At 46.9% G+C, this 25,000-nt stretch overlaps 2 protein-coding genes across 2 annotated transcripts in view; one reads left to right on the top strand and one right to left on the bottom strand.

Annotated features, from left to right (window-relative positions):
* The window catches only part of LOC124621950, a 31,287-nt gene extending 23,897 nt beyond the window's left edge, over window positions 1-7,390 (bottom strand). The window contains exon 1 of the mRNA XM_047147467.1: window positions 6,966-7,390. Within this exon, the coding sequence (XP_047003423.1) occupies window positions 6,966-7,218 (253 nt within the window). The 5' untranslated portion in view covers window positions 7,219-7,390. The remainder of the gene's footprint in view (window positions 1-6,965) is intronic.
* Window positions 1-25,000, top strand: part of LOC124621949 — a 215,628-nt gene that overhangs the window by 163,585 nt on the left and 27,043 nt on the right. The window contains exons 4-5 of the mRNA XM_047147466.1: window positions 18,880-19,205; window positions 23,763-23,954. Of these exons, the coding sequence (XP_047003422.1) occupies window positions 18,880-19,205; window positions 23,763-23,922 (486 nt within the window). The 3' untranslated portion in view covers window positions 23,923-23,954. The remainder of the gene's footprint in view (window positions 1-18,879; window positions 19,206-23,762; window positions 23,955-25,000) is intronic.

Below are 25,000 nucleotides of genomic sequence, written 5' to 3'. Positions count from 1 at the left end.
ACCTAGAAGAACATGAAATGACATTACTTTCCCAAAAGTATTTTCAACACAGATACTGTAATAATGTTCCAAGTAATCTTATATTTCATTTATAAATATTTTTCTGTTCCACAAACTGTGAAAAAGCTTAAAGGATATTTACTGACAAATTCTTAACTTTCTAACCAAATCAATAAACTGCACATTCCACTTTAATGTCAGGATAATATTGTTTTAAATAATGAAAAAGTTTATGAGTCAGAGTTTTATCACAACCCAGGCAGAGTAATATGATATAGCACAAGATAACTAACTACTTCATACAGTATGTTTCATCCTCAGTACTAATCATTCCACAACATAGTTCAAATTGTAAACAAAGAGCATAATAAGAACAAAAGCGTTAGGAAATCACAATATGACACCGATCCTACCATTTTCAAAGCCCGTAAGAGAGAAATTTGTTTATCGATCACTGTTGTTGGTCTGAAATGTAATTTTGTCAGTGGGCTTTTTCTGTTTTTTAATTAATACAAATTGTGATACTTTATTTTTGTACCCTACTGCTAATCTGTTTACATTTGTTGTCACATAGAAGCTACATAGCTTGTGAGAATCAATTGGCACAGTTTTGCTTTCATAGATTACAGCTCTTCACTCAACAGTATTCTGCTAAAAATTATGATTATTGTTGCTAGACTCAGACAAGTGTTTGTGTAAACAGCATTATTAGAGTGCTGATTTGACATATTTGTGGATATTAATGCAGTTAAGTAATGTAGGAAATACATTTATTAAACACTGAGTAACTAGACACAAAACAGCAGAAAGGAGGAGCGTTAGAGCACGTAAGAAAGCTGGCAACAGACTCCTCACAGAAAATCGTTCACAGATAAAACCCTTTTTCACTTACTAATAGTCACCACAGAGGCCCCCCACCCCCATCCCAGATGTGCGGAGCACGGTGGAGAGATTGTCCACAGTCCTGTGGCAGTGTGTAGGAGACTGGCAGCAGCAACACGTAGTATCTTAATGCCAGGTGCAGAATTGTCACGTAACGTAACATAGTGACACGTTTTCTAGTCCTTACGTGTGGAGTGGTGTGAATCTTAGGTGGCGGTGTCCGAAGTCGGAGACGTGCGCACGGGTGCGCTCGACCGGGGCAAGCGGTGAGCCTCGAGAGGGAGGCGGGACGTCATCCGCCGGCTCGGCGGGCAGGATTAGTGGTTCGCCGTACAGAATTTTTGCAAGTGATGTGTCTGGGCCCTCTTTGAGTGCCACACGTATGCCTAGAAGTATCTGGGGAAGTTCCTCAGACTAGAGTCCACCACGGCACACGAGTGCAGCCTCGGCTGTCCCGTGCCGGCACTCGACCGGGCTGTCGCTCTGCGAGTGGCGGGGTGTGGTGTGGATCTCCGACACGCAACACAGAGCACACAGCTGGTCCTACAGGTTACACTTGAAGTGGCAGCCCTGGTGTGTCATCAGGGAAAAGGGGCAGCCTAATCGGTAGACTCACACATTGACGAATGTGTGGGCAATAGAGTCGGCTGTGACGTCCTCCAGAGGAACCGCCTCAACCTACCGAGTGGCCTGATCTGTCACAGACAGTACGCATTTGAAACCCTCAGACAGAGGGAGAGAACTCACGAGATCGACGTGGACGTGCTCCGGCCTGCCGGTGAAGGACGGTGAAGGTGCGGAATCGTGCCCGCCGACCTCACTACGTCGGCACGGGGTGCACGCCCTTGCCCACGTGCAGCAGTCATTCTTGACTCCTGGCCAGATTTAACGTTCAGTTACCAGTGTGGTGGTTGCTCTTATGCCCGAGTCGGACGAGTTGTGTAAGGCACTGAAGACGTCACCTCACAGTTCGGTCGGATGACTCGTCAGACCCTGCCGCTGTCGTCACTGCGGGAAGGTGGCGCATTTTGAGAGTGAGGGAACTCGATCGGTCGGTACGTAGATGTCGGATCGATCTGTCGGCTGCCTGCCGGCGTGCCAGGTCTTCGAGGTCGGTAGGCACGGAGACGGTACTGACCTGTGAGCGATAGTCCGCCACCACTGTCTGTCTCGTGAATGTATCACGCCTCTGTGGAATTGAGGTTGGGGTGGCGAAACCGACTGGGAGGGAGATCCTGAGACAAGTTGCAAATGGCGTCAATAAGAGGTTTACGGTCCGTGAATATTGATGTGTCGACAGATGTGCCGACACAGTGTTATTTTGAGGGGGCCGATAGGCACGCTATCTAACGCAGACGGGCGTGAATTCTGGAACAAGATACGTTATGACTGCTATCAAGAAAATACGTAGCTTTGGAATATACTTAACTTTATTCACTCCTGGTGATACATCTCTCTTGACTATACAAATGAGACTCGTAAGATACATGCACTGTTACAATTGGCGCCTTGCTAGGTCGTAGCCATGGACTTAGCAGAAGGCTATTCTAACTGTCTCTCGGCAAATGAGAGGAAGGCTTCGTCCGTACGGTCGCTAGCAATGTCGTCCGTACAACTGGGGTGAGTGCTCTATCGTATATCGAGACCTGCCTTGTGGTGGCGCTAGGTCTGCGATCACACAGTGGCGACACGCGGGTCCGACATGTACTAAATGGACCGCGGCCGATTTAAGCTACCACCTAGCAAGTGTGGTGTCTGGCGGTGACACCACATTCCTCCCCCGCAAATCGGCGAACGGTCGTGTTATAAGGCTTCCGCCCGCCGTGGGGAGGACCCCATGTTGACGTATGCGATGAGGTGGGGAGCCTAACAACAGGCGAGGCTGTGCCACCCGCACCCGGCCATTCGGTCCGAGGGGAGCTAGGAAACGCCTGAAAACCTAGTCCAGGGTGCACGTCAACATGCAGTGTATGCGCCCGTAAAGAAACAGGAGGGGCCGAAGGGTCGACCTCCATTGCGTCTGGGCACCCGACGCGCGAAGACGTCATGTGGTCCAGAGCGGGCAAGAGGTCCATGGCGGAGGACAGCTGGTCACGGGAAGCGAGCGGCGGCGCGTGACCCGGGGAGGCGCGTGGCGGCTGCAGCGAAGCGTCGAATGCGGGCGGCGCCGGCGGGAGAACAGGCGGCGGCGCGTCGCCATGGGGCAAAATGGAAGGCATCGTCGGTAACACCTGGGGATGAGGCGAGCCAGTAGATGGGTCCCCAGGGCGCTGACCGGATGGCACCGTCGTTGAAAGCAGACGGGGAGTGGCAGAACCCGTGCGACGACAGAGGCGCAGCTGATTGAGATGCCGACGCACCTCACCAGAGGCCCCCAAAACCAAATAAATCGCGCGGCCGAGGCAGCGAAGAATGCGCCCTGCGAGCCAACGCCGTGAACCTCGATAGTTGCGATAAAATACAACGTCGCCTGGAGCAAAAGCAGGAGTCTGCCGCTGCACAGGAACCTGATGCGGCGGATGCAGCAAAGACATCAAGGTGCGATGAGGACGACCGTGGAGCAACTCAGCCGGCGAGCGACCATCTCGGGGGCCGAGAGCGATACGAAGACAAAAAGAGCAACAATGCGTCCTCCCGAGAATGCGACTCTTGCAACTTCAACATCTGTGACTTGAAAGTCCGGACCAATCGTTCAGCGGCACCGTTTGACTGAGGCGAAAACGGCGCGGATGTCAGATGTTGAATACCATTGGCCTGGCAGAATGACTGAAATTCTGTGGACATGAATTGTGGGCCATTGTCGGAAACAATAGTCTGCGGAAGACCTTCAATGCAAAAGATAGCAGACAACGCTTGGATGGTGGCAGAGGACGTCGTGGAAGACATCCGGACAACAAAAGGAAAATTACTGAAGGCGTCGACCAGAACCAACCATCGAGCATTCCAGAATGGACCAGCAAAATCAATGTGCAAGCGTTGCCAAGGAGAAGTGGCTTTTGGCCATGCAAAGACTTTCCGCGGAGGTGCGGATTGTTGTTCGGCACACGCCATGCAAGAAGAACACATATGCGTAATCGCAGCATCGATTCCGAACCAAGTACAGTGCTGACGAGCAAGTTGTTTCGTTCGCACTATACCCCAATGTCCGTGGTGAAGAAGCCGTAAAACAGAGGACTGTAACGAACGTGGGACCACGACTCTGGACTGATCATTATCAGAACGCAACAACAAAACACCACGTCGAACAAAAAGTCTCTCCTTGTGAGCAAAAAATCGGCGAACCAACGGATCCTCGATCCGAGACTTTGACGAAAGCCATTGCGTAGCAACAAAACGCAAAACAGTAGCAAGGACAGGGTCAGCAGCTGTGGCTGTAGCTACACGACGAAAATCAATCGGAAACGATTCGACCACTTCATCGGATTCCGCATCAATGAACATGCAAGCAAGTTCGGAAGAATCGAATGCTTTATCCTCAGCAACAGGCAAACGGGACAACGCATCGGCGTTTCCGTGCTTAGCAGTGGACCGATACAAGATATCGTAGCGGTACTGCGAGAGGAAAATAGACCAGCGAATGAATTTCTGCGCTGTACGTGGAGGTACAGGCTTGGTCGAATGAAAAAGCGATGTCAAAGGTTTGTGGTCTGTGATGATGGTAAAGTGACGACCATACAAGAAATCATGGAACTTAGTAACACCAAACACGAGAGCCAAAGCTTCTTTCTCTATCTGCGAGTAATTTCGTTGCGCAGACGAGAGCAATTTGGACGCAAAGGCAATAGGGCGATCATGGGAGCCAACTTTGTGCGCAAGCACAGCACCGATCCCGAAATCCGATGCATCTACCATCAACAAAAGGGGTTTCTGGGGATCGAAAGGCGTGAGGCAAGTATTAGAAAGCAACGCCGATTTCAACTGGCGAAAGGCGCGTTCGCATTCCATCGTCCAGACGAACGGAACACCTTTACGGCGTAAGCGATGAAGCGGAGCTGAAATGGAAGAGGCATTGCGCACATATTTATGATAATAGTTAATTTTACCCAACACACTCTGTAGCTGCTTTACATTTTGAGGGGAAGGCAATTCTTGTATGGCACGGAGGTGCTCTGGACTCGGATGTATGCCTTGGGCATTAATGACATGTCCCAGGTATGGTAAGTCACGAGCAAAAAACACACATTTGTCCTTCCTCAAGCGAAGACCATTTTGTCGCAAGACCTGAAATAATGTTCGTAGGTTCGCAAGATGATCTTCTTCTGTCTGTCCGGAGATCACTCTATCGTCCAGATAGTTTGCTGCAGTAGGGACCGACGCACAAATAGTTTGTAAATATTGCTGAAACAATGCAGGGGCGGATGCACACCCGAATGGCAGTCTTTTGAATCGGTACAATCCAAGATGCGTGTTAACCACCAATACGCGCTGGGATTCGTCGTCCACCGGTATTTGCAAGTACGCATCGGCTAGGTCCAACTTTGAAAAATATTTTCCTGGGCACAGTTTAGCAAAAAGATCTTCTGGGCCCACGCAAAGTCTCAATTTTCCGGAAGGTTTTGGCAAAATTACTAAGGGTGAGGCCCAGAGAGAAGCTTGCACACGTTCAATTACACCTTGTGATTCGAGATCGTTTAACGTTCTTGCGACCTCATCACGCAATGCGTGGGGAACATTGCGCGCTCTGAAAAATTTCGGTTGCGCGTTGACTTTCAGTTCCAAATGTGCTTCATAGTTTTTAGCGCAACCTAAGCCCGGTGCAAAAATGTCTGCAAATTTGTCACATAGACGAGAAACACTGTCTGAAGGCACAGTTTGATTCACTGATAGGACCTGATTTACAATAGACATGTTAAACAACTGAAATAAGTCTAAACCAAACAAGTTCACTGCAGTAGAAGAATGAAGAACGTAAAATGACACAAGTTTCGTTTGTCCCTTGTATGTTGCAAGAAGGCTGCACTGTCCTAACACAGGAATTTTCTGTCCTGAATATGTGGTTAGCTTAACATTTGCGGAACGCAACGGAGGTTTGCCCAGTTGTTTGTACGTGTCGTGATTGAGCATTGAAACTGCAGCTCCGGTATCGAGCTGGAATGGTATGACCTTGCCATTAAAGTCCAAATCTACAAAAAGTTTATTGTCCTGCTGACGACAAGAGCGACTGTTTTGTGCAATTTGAACAGACACTTGTACAGAATCACTTGCTAATTGACGTGATTTCCGGCGACGTCGACGCACAGTTTTTGTGGGACGAACACAGTCACTATTAGAGAAAGTGTCACTGGACGAAGTGGAATTAATGACATAAATGTCCATGGGCGAAGGTCCACAAGCCTGAGTGTCCTTGGTTCCATTCCGGCGCGAAGCAAAGGGCCTGGAATGGTTGTGATCGTCTGATCTGAGCTTTTTCTGGCAAACACTCTGAACACGTCCTTTCCTATTGCAGAAAAAGCAAATAGCTTGGCGTGACGGGCAATGTTCACGCGAATGTCGAGTAGCACACTGCGGGCATGATTTCACTGCATTTGTGTGCTGGCGCGGCACACCTGGCTTAGAGCGCGGCGGCAGCTGCGTCAAAGTGCGCGAGGCCCGGTTACCGGGCCGCGCAGCGCGTCCAGCGGGCTGGTTAATGTTACACACGGCTGGCGAAGTTTCAAAAGATTCCTGAGCACAGTCAAGTGTGTCTTGTCTATCTAATATGTCTATCACTTGTTGAAGGGAGGGATTTACTAGTTTCAAAATTTGCTCCCGTATGCGAACATCAGAAACGTTCTGTGCAATTGCATCACGCACCATTGTATCTGAATAAGAAAGGCCACAGTCACAGTCAAAGGCACAGTCCCTAGTAAGTCCTTGCAATGTTGCTACCCACTCCCTATTAGTTTGACCGGCCGTATGTTTTGTACGAAAGAACGTATACCTTTTTGCAACCACATTAACCTTTTCTTTGAAATAGGCATCTAAAGCAGACAAAATTTCCTCATAGGACAGAGTTGCTATGTCGCGTCGGGGAAACAATTTCACTATCACACGGTAGGTGGACACACCGACACAAGAAAGCAAAAACGGCTGCCGCTCATTACCTGGAATTCTGTAGGCGGCTAGATGGAAGGCGAACTGTCGGGACCATTCTGTCCACGATTCGTGCACCGGGTTGTAGTGCCTAAAAGGCGGTGCAACTGCGAGTTGTGGCTGCGGTAGCGGTGAAGCGGCGGCTGCCGCATCGTGTTGCAGTGCACGTTGACCCTGGACGAGCTGTCCAAGGGCATCCAATAACGCCTGCGTCTGCTGATTCTGCAAGCGATAAAATTCGGACAGTACATCTGGCGAAGCCATGACACAAATAAATGTACGCAATCAGAAAGAACACGTTTCCTTTAAGCTGCGTCGCCAAATGATGTGTCGACAGATGTGCCGACACAGTGTTATTTTGAGGGGGCCGATAGGCACGCTATCTAACGCAGACGGGCGTGAATTCTGGAACAAGATACGTTATGACTGCTATCAAGAAAATACGTAGCTTTGGAATATACTTAACTTTATTCACTCCTGGTGATACATCTCTCTTGACTATACAAATGAGACTCGTAAGATACATGCACTGTTACAATTGACGCCTTGCTAGGTCGTAGCCATGGACTTAGCAGAAGGCTATTCTAACTGTCTCTCGGCAAATGAGAGGAAGGCTTCGTCCGTATGGTCGCTAGCAATGTCGTCCGTACAACTAGGTCTGCGATCACACAGTGGCGACACGCGGGTCCGACATGTACTAAATGGACCGCGGCCGATTTAAGCTACCACCTAGCAAGTGTGGTGTCTGGCGGTGACACCACAAATATAGTGGGTGAAGCCCTTCGATATCGTACAGAAGTATTTGATCACCTTATGAACCAGTAAAAGTTCTCAATCAAACACCGACCACTTACACTGAGACATTGTCAGTTTTTTCGAGGCAGATCGGAGTGATTCTGTAGTGTCACCCACGCCCTGTTGCTGGCATCTGCCGTGAGGGTCGTAAGTGGATTTAGCTTGGAGCGGGCGAGGGTAACAGCTTCAGAAAGCGTAGTTCTCAGACAGTTGGACGTGTCGATTGTGTCGTTTGATCCATCGGCCAGGAACACGTCGGGCAAACAGCATCTTGTACGGAAGCTGCACGGGGGAGGTGTCGGCGATAAAAACTTACCCTGACTAGAAGGCATCTTAGTGCAGAATGATCTTCTGGGAGAGGCAAGCTAAGATTGGAGTTGACCCATCTGAAGGGGGGGCGCATGCCTGCAAACGAAACAGTGTGTCCCAGAAAAGTAACAGTGGTGTTACTAAGCTGCGACTTTTCACAATTCATCTCGATGCCATTCAATTCTGATGCCGTGCGAACTTGACGAGGTGCTCCTGATGGTCGCTGATAGATGATGAGTACACGAGAATATCACTGAGGTACACATAGGCAAAAGGAAAGTTAAACACCACTGAGTCGATAAAACGTTGCTACGTTCGTGCAACTTTTTTAAGGGTGTAAGGCACGAATTGGTATTCAGAGAGCACAAATGGCGTATCGATAGCAGTCTTAGGTATGTCGGGTGGGTGCCAGGGAACTCGGTGACACGCCATACAGCAGTCAAGCACTGTAAACACTCGGACACTGTGCTAGAGTTGTGTGTAGTCCTGGATGTGGTGCGAATTTAGCTCAAATGGCTCTAATCACTATGGGACTTAACATCTGAGGTCACCAGTCCCGTAGACTTAGAAGTACTTAAACCTAACTAACCTAAGGACATCACACACACCCGTGCCCAAGGCAGGATTCGAACCTGCGACTGGAGCAGCCGTGTGGTTCCAGACTGAAGTGCCTAGAACCACTCGGCCACAGCGGCCGGCGAAAATTTAGCATTCAGTAATCACCGTATATACGGAATGTACCATCTTTCTTTAACACGAGGTGTATCGGTGAGGGTCAGTTGATGGTTGAGACCACAGGATATCCGCGTCTTTGACAGTGTCCTCAGCACAGTGTAGCTCGATTGGGTTAAGGTGCCAAACCTTGTCGAACCAGAGTCCCCTCCGCGGTATTTATCTCGTGACAGGTGCCACTGCTGATAGCGACTAAGCAGTAGGTGAGACGGCAGGGGGGGGGGGGGGGGGGCTCGATTGTGTGAGCTGCAGGTCGCCGGTAGCAGATGAAATATAACATTGGTGGGAGATGGAATGTTGGCACGTGGGAGGTGGAGTAGGTTCACTGGCAGTGTGAGTGACGTGTCAGCTGACATCGGGAGATCGCGGGTGAGATGCGGTGCGACGGTGGGCAGTGAGTGTGACGGCGTGCTAGCTGCGAGGACGATGTCGCAATCACTACGCACGTCACACGGAAGCAGGTGCGGTTGCCGGGCCTCGTGTATTGGCGTTCGTGTAGTTGCCGTGGACAGAGAGAGCGGCACGTCCGCCCGGGTCGCAACTGTGGGGTCAAGATCGTGCTCGGGAAACAGTATCGGCAGAGAGGCGGCGGAAGTTTGCCGGTACATGTGCAGTCGGGGACGGCGCTGAGTCGAAAGAGATCTGCTTCGAGTTTTGTGTGCAGAGGGCTGCCATCTGAGAGCACTCGTGTGAGAGCTCGGAGATCTGAGAAGGCTGTCGCCACAGGAGATTGTGGCACCGGAAGAGTGGTGGACTGCAGTGCCTCGAAGGTAAGGCGAGAGGTCACAGTGGCAGAGGAAGTTCAACCTTATGACAGGTTTGTCGATTTCTACGACGTAAAAAGTCCAGGGAAAAGCTTATTGTGGGAAACACAGAGTAATAACCTTACGTACCTGTGAGAGGGGATACGTGGTCTGTTTACAGTGACAAAAGGTAGTGAAGCTGGAGAGGGGTCATCAGATGTGACAGTGGCGAGGGTGACGCCGACAGCTGCTCCCGTGTGCACGAGGAAGTGGAGGCCGGACATTACGTCACCACGTAGAGACGGTGAGCGTGTGCCCGAGGTGGGCGCCGTGTGACCCGGACCGGTAGGCGCCGTGTGGCGTAGAGGCGGGACGTGGCGTGGCACCTAAACGTGACTGCCGTTCGTGTTTAGGTGACTGCGCAGAGGCCTGCAGTTGTGAGCGGTGGGCGAAACATCGCACGAAGCTGACACTGTGGACACGTAGGGAGGGGGGACGGAGAGGCAGTGTCGGCGCTCGGAGGCCGGTCGGGCACAGCTTCATCCGTGTGTGGTGCATGTCGGGTCGTCGACACTGGCAGTGTGGGGCGGAGGCCGACAGACGGCAGTGGTGTTGCAGTGGTGGTCTGGCCCGGGTGTGCGCGACTGTGAGCACGTGAGGAAGGGGGCAGCGGGGACGGCACTGCCCCCACCGCCGCAGTCGGCGACGACGCTCGAGGCGTGCACCGGCAGAGGCGAATAATAGCGAATGCTCGGTCAGCGGAACGGATGCTCGACTCCGTAGCGGCAGTGGTACGCGGAAGCAGCTCCGGCTGTACCTCCTGAGAAAGTTTGAGGAGCCGAAGGGTCCAGAGAGTGATGTCGGTCCTAACTTAACTGTCGATTTCCGAGTGAAGGTGCCGTCAGAACTCAGACGGCGTTCATTTGCCGAATAGTTCGGCGTGAATAATCTGGTGTGTGGCCTCCGGAGGAGGACAGGAGAGGTGCTCGATGAGGCAACTTTTACACAATGTACAGTTGCAGTCTGTAGGTGATGAAAGCAGCAGATCACTGATGAGATCGATGTGGTCGTGCCAATGACTGGTAAGGTAAATTGTGCTCACGATAACGTCAGATACAGCACGGAAATCGGGGATATAATCCACTAGGGCAAACCACATCTTAGGGTTGTCCTTTCGCACCTCGGGAAAGCTCAGAGTGGTAGTATTAAGAGTGGGCGAGGAAGCAGCCAACGTGCACTGAGACAGGGGAGCTGTACCGGCCTGTGGTGTCAAATCGTGACCGAGTGGTGGGACGGCCGTTATCGGAACGGTGCCCGAAGCAGCGGAAGCCCGGCCCGGCTCGTAGTCGGACGCGTGCCGGAGGCTGCTAATATCGAGAGTGGACACGGTCAAAACGTGTGCGTCGGTGAAAGGGGCCATCGGAAGGCGGCACGACCGGAGCAGGTGCAGGCAGAGCAGGGGTGGTGTAGTGGAGGGCTGGGCTCTGGGGAGCAGCGACGACCCGAGTAGGTCCGGAGGGGGCTGCGGCGCCACAGTCGGAGGCAGCAGGTGCGGACGTGCGGGTGTGGACGAGAAAAGGATGCTGTGGTCTGTAGCGGCAGGACCGGGTGCGAGTGAGGTGCGTAAGGAGGGTTGCTGCGGCGCCGTCGGCCGATACGTTTGGAGCGGGCACGAGCAGAGTACGGGTGCCGTAGGGCGGTGCCGCAGGAGCCGGGGTGGAAGGTGCGAGAGCGTAAGTGACCGGTGCGGCAAAAGCGACCAGCATCACCGAAAATCTGTGCACGTGGGAAGCGAGACGTGCGGAGATGCGGTCCTCCGACACGGCGGAGGTGACCCGCGTCACTGCTGAAGCGGGCAATAGTGCTGACACGGAGAGGTGAGCGTGCTGGCGTACCGGTGCGGCAGAGGTGACTGGCGTCACCGAGTGAGCGTACGAAAATGAAACTGTGTGACCGGAACCCGTCGCAGCAGAGGAGCCGGTCGTCGTCATCGCAAATTGTGAGAACACTGCAGAATGGGGCAGCACGCTTTGGACTCACCGGACGGGCCGTTTCGTTCCAACCTCGGCCACGGACCGGCAGTGTGATGTGGCGAGTCCTTTACGGGGACGAGGCCGGTGAGCGGGTTACTCGCCACGAGGTGGTAGGCGTGCAGGGCAGCAGACGTTGTCGACCGTATAGTGCCGGGTGAGGCTGGTGCAGTGGCATCGGAAACCCGTCAAATGAAGTCGTATATTTCTGCCTTATCCACGAGTGACAAGGCATTGTAGGCACGGAGGAGTCTGAACGCGAAGGAATAATATGACCCGTGTCGGTAGTGAACGGAACCGGAACACAAGAAAAAAGGCGATGCACACTCACAGTTTTCAACATAACTAACAGTTGTTGGAGTCACCACTGTGGTTATTAATGCAGTTAAGATAATTCCTGTTACTAATGACACACATTTTGAGGGAAATACATTTATGAAACACTCAATAACTAGACACATTACAGCAGAAAACATGAATGTTACAGCATGTGAAAAACCCAGCATCAGACTTCTCAAAGAAAGTCTTTCACAGATAAAACACACATTTCCCTTATTGACAGTTGCCACATATTTTTGAAAAAATTTTGATATGAGCTAGAGATTGTGAGTTTAAGTTTTACATTTTTACATCAGAATTGCATACAGTAAATATTATGTTGTTTGCATCACTACCACAAACTAGTCTGCCACTGTTTCTAAACCAACCACCAAGTGAGCTGTAACTGTTTACAAAATTGAAATTTTCAAGTTTTTGTACTTTGGAAAAACTATTACAGATATTTTTCTCCACATGAAATATATGCAAGTGCCAGGTTCCTAATGCTTTTTAGCAACTAATACTGAAACTTCATTTGCCCTAGCCAGTTCGAGTAATGCTTACAATTAGACTTTTACAGCAGAAAACAGTTTGTCTGTAGAACAGGATCCTCTACTGTGCTTAGAGCATTACCTCAAAATATTATCTTCTACAACATTATCATTCAAAGTTTGCAACTTTGCTACATCACCATGAACACTAATTTCAGCTTTGCTGTATTCTTCAATTAATACTCTTGGTGCTACGCCTTTATTCACAGTTTCATAAATTTAACATATTCACTCAAATTGAAACACCTCAACACAAAAGTTTCACGAGCTTCTAAATTTTTTTCGCTTGAGTGTTAGTCCAACCATCATTCTTGCATTTTAGAAATAATTACTGTTACTTTCCATACAAACCCACATAAAATTCCTTCTCCTCAATCTGCAAACACGTAGGTCCACAACAGTATCCAAATTTTTATTCTGTAAGATCCCAGACCCGAGCTTCCAAATTGAGCTGACTCTCTCCTCTACTGTTGTCCAGAAAGAACTGAAAAATAAAAGCTGAGAGAAAGCACACTTTTTTTGCTACGTGTGTGCAGCTAATAAATTGGCAAGAAGGAAGGTCGCACAGTACCTTCTTTTTATTGCTCCTTATTGAATTTGTGGCTCTATGGAATTAGCATTTTTAGATCTAGGCAGAACGACTGACCTTCACTGTAAGATAAGGACAATGCTGCACGATGAAACTTTATCCTTCTCTCTGTTTATTGTTTCCATCTCTCATGTAGTAATTTATAGCAGTTCCACATTGCAGTACAAAACAAACCTCAGCCAGCCAGTGACCTCAAAAAGAAAGGGATACCTCCCACGTCATTCACCTCGTGACTTCACAGTGAAACTATTTGCTCCGTAACTAACCGACAACTGCTCGTTACACAAATTGACGAGAGCAAAGATAGGAGAAGTTTCAGTTCAGCTATCTTATAATACGTCGATATTTTACATCCGGAGATCTTCGTATGTGGTTAAATACTTCTTTTATAAAATTGTCAAATTATTGCTCAAAATATTTCATACGTTGAGATTGATAATTTCAGATACGATTATAATTTTGAATTAAATTAGAAGTACAAAGAGTAATAGTCTTCTGAAAATAAGGCTTACAATAAGGTACAGAGCACATCGTTCAGAAGTGCAGTGTAATATTCCTTCGGGCACGCACGCACGTCCTAAGGAACACGGGCTGTGGTAAGCTGCAGCCATTATGACGTATGTGAAATGTATTTGCAGTTGCAAATACGGACAAATCTCAGCTGTATAATGGAATGGTGACAGCGAAAATTTGTGCCGGACTGAGACGTGAACCCGGATTTTGCACTTATCGTGAGCGGTCACCTGTCCGTTTGCACGCTTCACGGCCAGACCCAAACTTCCACATGTCGAAAACCTGCACCGGTGCGTTCATTATGTACGTTTCTGTACAGGGGAGGCATTTTTAATCGAAATTCACGTGCCCAGTGTCGGTGGATAAATACGATATTGTAGTGCCTGTGTTGTCCAGAAGTAAAAAGCGTGCATCTCTGAAGGAATATTGCATCATACTTCTGAACAATACAGGCACTGAAATATCATATTTATCCATCAACACCAGGCAAGCAGCATTCAATTAAAAATGCCTCCCCTGTATGGAAAAATATATAACGAATGTACGAATGCAGGTTGTGGACATACGGTTGACAATATATTGAAGTTTGCATCTCGTCTGGAAGTACGGTCCGATAGCCTAACGGCAAACCGACTGCTCGCAATAAGTGGGAAATCTTGGTTCGAGTCCGTATCTGGCACAAATTTTCATTGTCATCATTCCATCACACAGCCGACGGTTCTCCGTATTTGCAGCTGTGAATACATTTCGTGTTAAAATAAGGCTTACGTATGTTGTATCTTTTTTTGAAAAATATGAGACTGTTATATTATCAGAAGTACAATATAAAGTCACGATTTCTTCGGATCGTGTCATGAACTGAATGAGTGTACACAGTCTACAATACACGACACTGACCAGCTCCGTAACACAGGGGGGGAGTGATCTGTGAGCTTGCTGCTGCTGTTGCTGCCACTGAGTCTTGTTCGCAGGGGACTGTGCCTGTTCTTTTCCTTCCCTCTTCTCTGCTTACAAATACCCATGCTTAATGGTAGTAGCCAAAATAATGACCTGACCATGGAATATGCACAAATAGGTTGCTGTTTTGCCAGGTGGTGTAAGTGGAACGTGGTTTATGGTTGGCTTACTACAGGTATCTGTGGCATTGCTTTTAGCCTGCTTAATTGTGAAAATGTTAGTGCCTTATGCTGATTAAATATTGAGTGTCTTGTGAAACTGCCCATGGGGGTCTGTAACACAGCATACGCATACCAATGGGGCACCTATGCTGTGAGATCTGTATCATTAAATAGCTAACACAGATTTGGAACTTGCAACTGGGATTGTACACTAACAACTTCAGGGACAACAAAAATTGGATTTTCGGCCTTTCATATAATTATTGATCAAATTTAAAATTCTGCCATAATATACTCACTGAGATGTATGATCTTATGTTAAAGGTTTAACACAATAAGACCAGTATTGTTTTGTTTTATTTTAGGGCACAAGAACAACTAGAGTCGTACGTGCCCATTTCAGAACTGTAGGACACGAAGATGAAAGGGAGTAAAAATGACTACACATTAAGCCCAATTCACAGAAGGAAAGACAGCTAATAAAACGAACTTAAGTTGGCTAAGGAGACGACCGTTTGCCTCTGTTTGATTTCTCGGAGCCTTTCTGGTCGGCAGAGGAAGACTCGGACGTTTGTCGGCCGGAGAGACGTAAGAGGGCTTCACGGGAGTATTCCTCCTATCCTTTCCGGCCTGCCGGTCGTGTAGCAGGTGACTCTGCCCCGAGGCAAAAGTTCGGTGGCTCGTCGCACACCCGGAGCAGGAGACGGGGACACTGTGCGATTTCACAACCGCGGTGCCGAATTTGAGGTCGCATGTCCGCACACTTCGTGGAGTGACACGTAGCGATGACGGTACTTTAAGTGCCGGACGGTAGAACACGTGGCTTCCGACTGGCCGACAATTGCGAGTGACCGGGTGAGGCACTTTTTCCTTCGGCCAGATCTTCCGGACGACCCACTCGTCGAGATACGCAGACAGTCTCAGGAGGAGACGGCACAGTCGCCACTGCAGTCGGCAGGGCGGGGAGAAGGAAACAGAATGTCACCCTCTCGAGCATCCCTGTCGCAGGCTACACATTTGGCCAGGTGTCGACAGGACATTTGAGTGTGGTTATAACGGTGACAGTAGTAGCAGCGCATTGGGTTAAGAACGTAGCCTGCTTTGATCTTTGACAGAAACATTTTTCTATAAAAAGTGAGAAAAAGAGTGCACATGAGCACTAGTGATTACACGTAACGGCACCCTTATCGGAGAGGTACATTTGGATTTCTGTCTCGATCGGACCGTCGAGCTACTCAGTGTAAATAACACCGCGGGACGCATACGGCATTCGGTGGGCCTCGACACGGGCGGGATAGTTGCGGAGGAGCGAAGCTGTGAGCTGTCGTCGTGCTCGAGAATCGGTAGTAGTCTCCAAAACTGAAGTACCGTCGTGTAAACGAGAACAGGATTTCACGTGCCTGGCAATTGCGTCGACACCTTTCCGAATAATAAATGTATTTACCGTAGCTAAAGGACAGACCGTCTTCAGCTGTAAAATGGCAAGGAACTGTGGTGCAGAGGGTCACTGAATCTTTAGCCTCGTTCCACTTACGTTCGGTAGACGTCTTCTACCAAGAGACGATCGGCTCGTGGCGAGAAAATGCCCCGCGGTTGTCGGCGCCTCTGACGGCACACTCCTTCCGACCGTCAGCCTCCCTCGGAGGGGAGCGCTCCTGGCTCAGGTGGTCGTTCGCACCTCCCGAACGCCTGACAGAGGGACCGATTGGCAGTTTGGGAAGGTGGCAGCACGGGCAACCGCCCTTCCTGGGCCGGGTCCGTACCGGGGGGTACGTGCGAACCCCACCTGTCGGTGTGGGGCTACGAGTTGTGCGTTACCGCGTCACCCGTTACGTGTCGGACGCACGGGTTGACCTTCGGGAGCGCACAGTGAGGAATAAGAAAAGGAGGAACCTCAAACACTGGAGCGGAGGAAGGACGGGAGAACGGGAACGGAGAAAGCGAAAAGGACCGAAAAATGTTGGACTGTTCTGATATCGGCTACTGAAAATTCGGAACACACTTCAACGAGAGGACAGACATGTGGAACGAAAGGGAAAAGGTGCTGCAAAAGCTGGGCCCCCGTGGTGGCCTAAGAGTGGCAAGCCCCCTGGGGGGGATGAGACCAGTACGAGACTTAGAAACTGTGTATATGTGTTGAGGTAGAATAACTCATCCCAGACTATACTCGTCCTATGTTTGATAATGAGAGCACGTAATGACTTCTACTTCTAATTCTGCATCTACATCTAATCTAGTCGTACTCTGCAAACCACCGTGAAGTGCGCGGCAGAGGGTATGTCCAGTTGTACCAATTATTAGGGTTTCTTCTATTGCAGTTACGCATGGAGCGTGGGAAAAATGATTGATTGAATGCCTTTGTGTGTGCTATAATTATTCTAATTTTAATTCGTGATATCCGTGTGACAGATATGTAGGCGTTTGTAGTATATTTGTAGAGTAATCATTTATAAGTCAGTTGTTGAAACTTTGTTACTAGACTTTCTCAAGATAGTTTACATCTATCTTCAAGAGTCTGACAGTTCAATTTCTTCTGCATCTCCTTAACACTTTTCCGTGTGTCAAATTAAATCTGTGACCATTTGTGCTGCCCTTCTCTGTATCCATTCAATATCCCGTATTAGTGCTATTTGGTACTAAATCTATGAGATCATTCCGTTTAACATCCCTACAATGATATGTCCAGGTATTTAAATGAGTTGGTCGATTCCATCTTTGACTCATTGATATTGTAGTCATAGGATACTACATTTTTTGAGGTGTGCACAATTTTATATTTCTGAACATTTAAAGCAAGCTGGCAATCTTTGCACCACATTGAAAGCTTATCAAGATCTGACTGAATATTTATGCAGCTACTTGCAGGTAATACTTCATTATAGATAATTGCATTATCTACAGAAAATATGAGGTTACTATTAAAATTGCCCACAAGGTTATCAGTACACGACATGAGGAGGAAGTTTCCCAACACACTTCCTTGGCACACACCTGAAGTTACTTCTACATCTGACGATGATTCTCCATCTGAGATAACACGCTGTTCCCTCCCCACCAAAAAGTCCTCAATCCAGGTACAAATTTCACTCGATTCCCCCAACGATTGAACTTTTGACAATAAGAATAAGTCTGGTACTGAATCGAATGCTTTTCAGAAATCGAGAACTTCTGACGAAGTTCAAACATAAATTCAAACTTTTCCAAAACTTTTTCTTCCTTCCATCCTTAATGTCTGACATTTAACACATTAACACATTTTGTAAAATAATCAGACATCTGGAGCTGTTTTACATATGTAAGTTTGTTTCTTTAAGGGATTCATTTTGGCTAGTTATATTGGTTTGATACTAAAGCTAAAAACCATTACGTAAACTGTCATTGAGCCAAAATAAACTTTTCATACACTAAGCATTTCTTCCAGTTATTGCTGTCAGTGCAGATGCATATAGATTCTGCTCCTTCTTTCAACTTTTTCCCAATAGAAATTTTATTCCGATTTGTTTACGATTAGTGAGAGGGTACACAGTCAGTTAAGAACAAGAAAACGAGGCAAATTCAGTTGTCGTGCAATGTAGATCATGAGAACAGAGAATTTGGTCGGACTAGAAAAGAACCGGGGCGGTCGGAAGCAGCTGCGACACAGACAGTACGAACCGACTCCTCGAGGATTTGCCAGATGAGATTGTAACCTGTTCACAGTGAATACCAGCCGTCTCTTAGCTGACAACCAGTTGGCCCAGTGAGCGTGGACGATGTGGGAGCTGTTCAGTCCACAGCTCGTGGTCTAGTGGCTAGCGTCGCTGCCTCTGGATCGCGGGGTCCCGGGTTTGATTCCCGGTTGGGTTGGAGATTTTCTCTGCCCGGGGACTGGGTGTTTGTGCTTTCCTCGTCATTTCACTACTGTCATCATCATTCGTGGCAGTGACTACATTGGATTGTGAAAAAATTGAAACTTTGTGCGGATGCTATTGGCCGTGCAATTGAGCTCCCGACAAACCGCACGTCGTCATCGTCATCCTCGTCCTTCTGTTCACCACTAATACTGACTTCGTTTGCGTCCACCTGTCTTGCTGCTGTGCATCTTCTGTCACTGGAATTTGATTATGTGCCTCAGAAAAGACAGAAAGCATCTGTTTATATGACCGGTAACGAAGTTTCTTTCTTCTTGAGGTTTGCCATTGCTTTCTTTGTAGGTGTTTGTACAGAAGGGGAATCGTTCAGTTGCAGGTACTGAAGACCTTGGTGGAGAAGTGCACCAGAATACACACACTGACGGCTCCCTACAAACTGCTGAAGTCTGAAAGGTGCTCGGAGGCCCTGTCGCAGCTGCACAACCTCCGTGTGCTGAATCTGGAACCGGAATACAAGGAATTCGATCGTAGCTCTACCCAGGAACCTTGTTTGGTGCGACCTCTGGTCAACGGATGCCCGCAACTAGCCGAGGTCGACTTTGGGTTTACGTATATCAATATGGAAGACCTGAGGTACTTTCTGAGAGCCAAGAGGAACACCCTCAGGTCGATACGCATAAAGTGGGCGATGGGTGGGACGAGGTGAGTGTTATTACCTGTCCTCCTAAGATTGTCTAACTTCTACTCGAAATTACTTTCGGTTGACGAGTGTGCTTCCCGTGTATTCGATATCTTCACCCTACACGGTATAACCTGCGCCTTTCTCGTTATGGTAAGTGGACTTTTGGCATATTTCTTCTCGCGTACGTATAAAGGGCTATTAAATACAGATTGTTATGTAGCTAGCTAAATATTGCTACGATTCCTTTAAAAAAGCTGCAGGTCAGCTTTCGTCAGTTTGGTACGGAATTACTTCCATTCGTAAGTGACCGTGCCACTGTTTAAGCCTCCGTATTTAACAGTTGTACCCAGTTCAGTTCTGTGCAATACAACAATACCTGGCAAGCCAGCCTCACCCGCGCATTTTGGGTTCCGAGTTTGTCGTGAAAATTATTCTGCACATTTCATAGTGAAATTAACAGGCAGAATGTGTCATTTCCAAATTAGCACTTATAATTTAAGAAATGCTGATAATGATTCATTGCATAGACACAGCCTGTGGATGAGGAAGTTTTTGAAACATGTATCCCTCAGGGCACCATTCTGGATCCATTACTTTTTCTGTTTATGTCTATAATATTTTACCATAAATTCTTTCTCTTCAACTTGTTGGTGTACATTATTATCGCCCAAAGTAGAAAGCAGCAACATTATGAGGCACTTAGCAACTTGTGTACGAAGGAACTGTTCACGTTATTACGGGAGCTTGTACTGGAGCAGATACCTTAGTTATTTACTGGTACTACGTAGCTTCGTTGTGAAACGTTTGCCGGAAATATCTGTGTACATACTACGGTAAATTCCACAAAGCAAATATATCACAAGTTGGTCCCGCCAGTTGTGTCTTTAAATTCAGTATACTCCAGTTCCTTGACATAGTTTTTATTTTATTTCCACTGATAAATTAATGACTGTTGACAATTAACTGTTATCAGGAATCATTGTGACCTGGACTATCATTGTTTCATTAGTAAGCATCATACAGAGAGACACAGAAACTATAAAAAAAAATTATTCATTCCAACACGTGCAGATAGAATGTAAATATTGTGAAAATAATGTTCACAAAAATACTCGGTGAGCACATGTATTTGCAATGCTGGTAGATGATGCTGACTTTCAAACAGTGCGGTAATATCTAAGTGAAATAAATGTAACAACTGGGAAAAAAAATTATAAAAAATAACTCACGATCTTTGTTATCATCCAGGACAGAACAACAGATTTCGAGCAGTAACAAAAGCTTCACTCTGAAACACATAATTCGAGCTCACTACAATCACTGGTGTACGAACCTGCTGAGTGGTGAACTAATAAACTGATCAGGCCCTGACTGAATTACAGCAGTCGGTCGGGAAGTTACCGTAGCTGTACCGTAGGAGCGGCTGCCGACACCTCCAGTTTAGTCTCGCAGGTATTCCAGTACTACACTCCATTCACTGAAATGACAGACAGCCTGCGGACACGACGAGGCACGTGACCGCAGCACTGCCACCGAGAGGTGAGCAATACGGGGCACACTTCACTCAGTTTGGCCACGTCTGTTGCGATTGTAAGTCATTAGTGTGTGATCTTAGATTCTGATTGTAAAGTTCGTCTCGTTTGAAAGCCCAGTTTTTGATTATTCGTGTGTCAGTGTCAGTGATTGTAATCACATTCGTCATTCATTATTTTTGTGGTCACCTAGTAGCTATCCCCTTTATTTCTATTTGTATAACATAGGAGTAAACTTGTCATGTTGTCCTCTGCGGAGACGGTGAGCGAGGCCGACTTGTCAGATTTGACTCTAACTGAGAAGTGATCAAAGAAGAAGTCATTAACTTCTGTGGAGAAGCACATGGCTCTTAATCTGTGTAAAATGGAGCTGTTGTATCCAGAGCAGTCAGTGACCAATATTGTTTTGAAAAAAACTTGGTTGTCACACTCTTCAAAGTCTCCCAAGAAAGAAAAATCATGACAAACTTTCAGGAAGTATTGGTGACTTCGATAGAACTGCGATACGAAGGAAATTTTTTGTAACATGTCACTAACAACTGACAAAGTGCTTGTGGCCACGATTAAAAATCCACATTTGAGCAACTTCCATATATCATTTTATTATCATACAGTTTTAAAAGAAATGAATTTTAAATACTTTCGGTGTGGATGCAGTAGCGTGCTAATAGACAGAGATGATTTCAGGGAGGCAGTGTCACCTACAAATGATAAATTGTTGAGAGATGAAGGAAGACCCGTCTATTGTTTGGACGAGACATGGCCAAATACACGACATACCTGAAGTAACGTCTCGGTGCACAAGTCCATAAAATCCTCTAAACAAGCATTTCTATCTGCATTATCCACTGGAAACAGGTAAAGGTAAATGCCTGATTATCACACATATTGGGAGCAAAGCAGGTTTTGTCAGAGGCAGTGTGTGAACTTTCAAATCCAAGACGGGCCCAAGAAAAGTGGAGGCTACTGTGAGGAGATGTGCAACAGTACATTCGAGAAGTGGTTTGAAGACTTTTTCTTCGGCTTCAGCAAAAAGAAGTTACTGTTCTCGATAACATGTCGTGCTATTCTTGTTGAAAAGAAGAAGTACCTAATCTGAATGCCAATAAGCGAGATATACCGGAATAACTAAAATCTAAAAATATTGTTATTGGAAAATGGAGTATTGAAGAAAGAATTACTGGAAATTGTTAAAAAAGAACAGAGTAGTGCACAAAGAATATGCAGTGGATGAAATGGCTGATGGAGCAGGGAAAACTTTTCTTCTGATTCCTCCATACCTGGTGAATTAAACATAATCGAGGTAGTTTGGGCCAAAATCGAAGGCTGTGTTGCAGAAAAAGACAGAACACACAAAATGTCAGAAGTTAAAGAACTATTAAAACAAGCAGTGACTGCAGAAGAGTGAAACAAATGTGTTTTCCATGTGATGGAAAAAGTTTGACCTCAAATGTGGAAATTAGACTGCATTATAAAAGAGAGAAAAGAGTGTTTTGTTATAAACTTGAATCAAAGCAGTTCAACTTCAACAGAATAAGTTTTATTCTTCCTTTAACATTATTGTGGGTCACGTGAAACTGTGTCTGTTTCATTCCAGCTCTCAGTGAATAGACTAATGTGGAGATTTTCCACACTCAGGTTATCCGCTGGACTCAAATTTTCCTGATTTCAGCACATAAATGGTAATTCCTATAAACATGTAACAATACCACTGTGGCTTTAGCTAAACTTCTGCACAGACTGTTCAGAATTTTTAACTTTTCTCTGTCTAGGATCACTGGAATTGTGTTTGTATCTTTTGTAGTTTGTCAAACGTTAATTCTAGATATCTGCTGCCCCCTTTTGCGTAAACCCTGTACTTTGACAAGAGGTCATCGAGCCAATGTAGTCTTTCGAAATGACTGTTTTTGCACGTGAGACGACAACTCACGGGCAATAATAGAAGAGATGCTCCACACTGGCTCTAAATACACGTGGGTGTCCGATCGACTGACGGGCACTCATCAATGGGCAATACCGGCAGCGTACCATTTACTTCTGAAGATGTCTCCCAAAACGGGAGACAAAGAGCCAGAGAAAAGTTTTATATATTGACCTCAGCTTCTCAGCTCAGAAGTTTAAACTGGACTAAACACCAGCTTCGAGAACCTACGTGTTGTTTACGAAGATGTCTCGTACAAAGATTTTCATTTCGGCAATATATTCTCACGAACAATTGTGCCTGTATATGTCAATAATCATTTAAAGGCAGAATGTTGTAAAAGAACTTTTTGTTTTACTTATTTTACTGAATTACATGAGCAAGCAACAGCTGGCAGCACTGACTTATTGGTCATCATATACACACAATAAATAAATATGAAATGCCCAGTTTCTGAAGACAAAAAACAAAAAAGAGAAAAAACTGTATGTTGAAGCCTTAGCAGTATTAAAAGCTGACTTCGGAAACACTATTTCATCACCAACTGAATGTGTTAATATGTTGGGCCTTAACTCTCACCATTATGTCTAACGTATATTAGTATAATTTATCAAAAAACAAAGATGATGTGACTTACCCAACGAAAGCGCTGGCAGGTCAAAAGACACACAAACAAACACAAACATACACACAAAATTCAAGCTTTCGCAACAAACTGTTGCCTCATCAGGAAAGAGGGAAGGAGAGGGAAAGACGAAAGGATGTGGGTTTTAAGGGAGAGGGTAAGGAGTCATTCCAATCCCGGGAGCGGAAAGACTTACCTTAGGAAGAAAAAAGGACGGGTATACACTTGCACACACGCACATATCCATCCACACAATACAGACACAAGCAGACATATATTAGTATAATTCATCCCTGATGGGTATACTTTCTGTGACACTAATAGTAATGATCTCAGCAGCGAATGATGCGATAGTGACAGTTGAACACGTTGTTGTTGCAAATACAGTATAAGAACTATTAATTTAGAGTTATAATATAAAGTACTCTGTTTCTTTGGTCTTTTGAAACGTGACGGGAGACGAATAATTCTGAAAGACCCCATTTCTGTTGTTACACAGCTGTGTCCCACCGTTGCTGGAGGCCTGCACCGAGTTGGAACGTCTGGAACTCTGCGAGGATGACGACTTTGAGATGGTCCACAGTATACCGAGAGAGGCGTTCACTGCCCTGGGAAAGCTGAAGAACTTGCAGGAACTCAGGATATCGATCCCTATTTGACTACCGCCTGGAGTTGCTCCTCTGGCATTTAAGTAAGTTAAGTGGTGAACGTAAACATTTCTTGTGAGTGCTTAATGCATTGGGGATGGAGTCTATTAAAATGGGATAGGAGAGAAAAAGAGGAGGAGAAAGGAATATGCAGGTACTCTGGAGGGATAGAAAGTGCGTAGAGGCCGGGGCGAGGGCACCGTAGAGGTTACAGGACGGTGGAGGCTGGGGACTGGCAGAAGTCGGGCTAGGGGAGTTACGGGAATGGTAGATACGTTCCTAATTGAGTTCCTACCTATTCAGTTCACGTAAAAATCCAGACGGCACGGGCCGCGAAGCGGATGTCGAAGTCGAGCACACTGTACCGGGTGTGACTCTCGGCAGCCGTGTGGCCGCCGTCCCTCGGCCACAGTCGGACAGTGGCCATTTGCGTGGACAGACAACTTGTCAGTTTCGTGCCTACGCGGGATGCTACCTCTACATTCGCACTCCGCAACCCACCGTACCCTGTACCACTACTACTCATTTCCTGTCCTGCTCCACTCGCAGACTAGGTCGCACTACTGCCCTATATGCAGTCTCCTTTACAGATGAATCGTACTTTCCTAAAATTCTCCGAATAGATGAAAGTCGACCGTTCACCTTACCCGATTGTTCCGTTTCGTACCACTTTGCAGTGTTACACACAGATATTTAAATGATGTGACTGTGTCACACAGGACACTACTAATGCTACATCCGAACATTACGGATTAGTTTTTGCTACTCATCCACATAAACTTACATTTTCCTACATTTAGGGCTAGCTGCCATTCATCACACCAACGAGAAATTCCGTCCAAGTCATTTCGTCTTCTCCTGCAGTCACTCAGTGACGACACATTGCCGTACACCTCGATGTCACTGGCAAATGACGGCAGGTTGCTGCCCACCCCGTCTTAGATATTATAGATATAGATTATTATATATTATATATATAGATAATAACAGAAGTCCTGTTGCATTTCCCTGGGGCACTCCTGACAATCCCCTTGTCTCTGACGAACACTCACCATTTCTATAATTTAAAGTGTCTTTGAGCCACTCACGT

Source organism: Schistocerca americana, chromosome 7 (genome assembly GCF_021461395.2).
Source record: "Schistocerca americana isolate TAMUIC-IGC-003095 chromosome 7, iqSchAmer2.1, whole genome shotgun sequence".
In the NCBI taxonomy this organism is placed as follows: Eukaryota; Metazoa; Arthropoda; class Insecta; order Orthoptera; family Acrididae; genus Schistocerca; species Schistocerca americana.
Note: the sequence above shows the minus strand (reverse complement) of the source record. Positions and strands in the feature narration are given on the sequence as shown.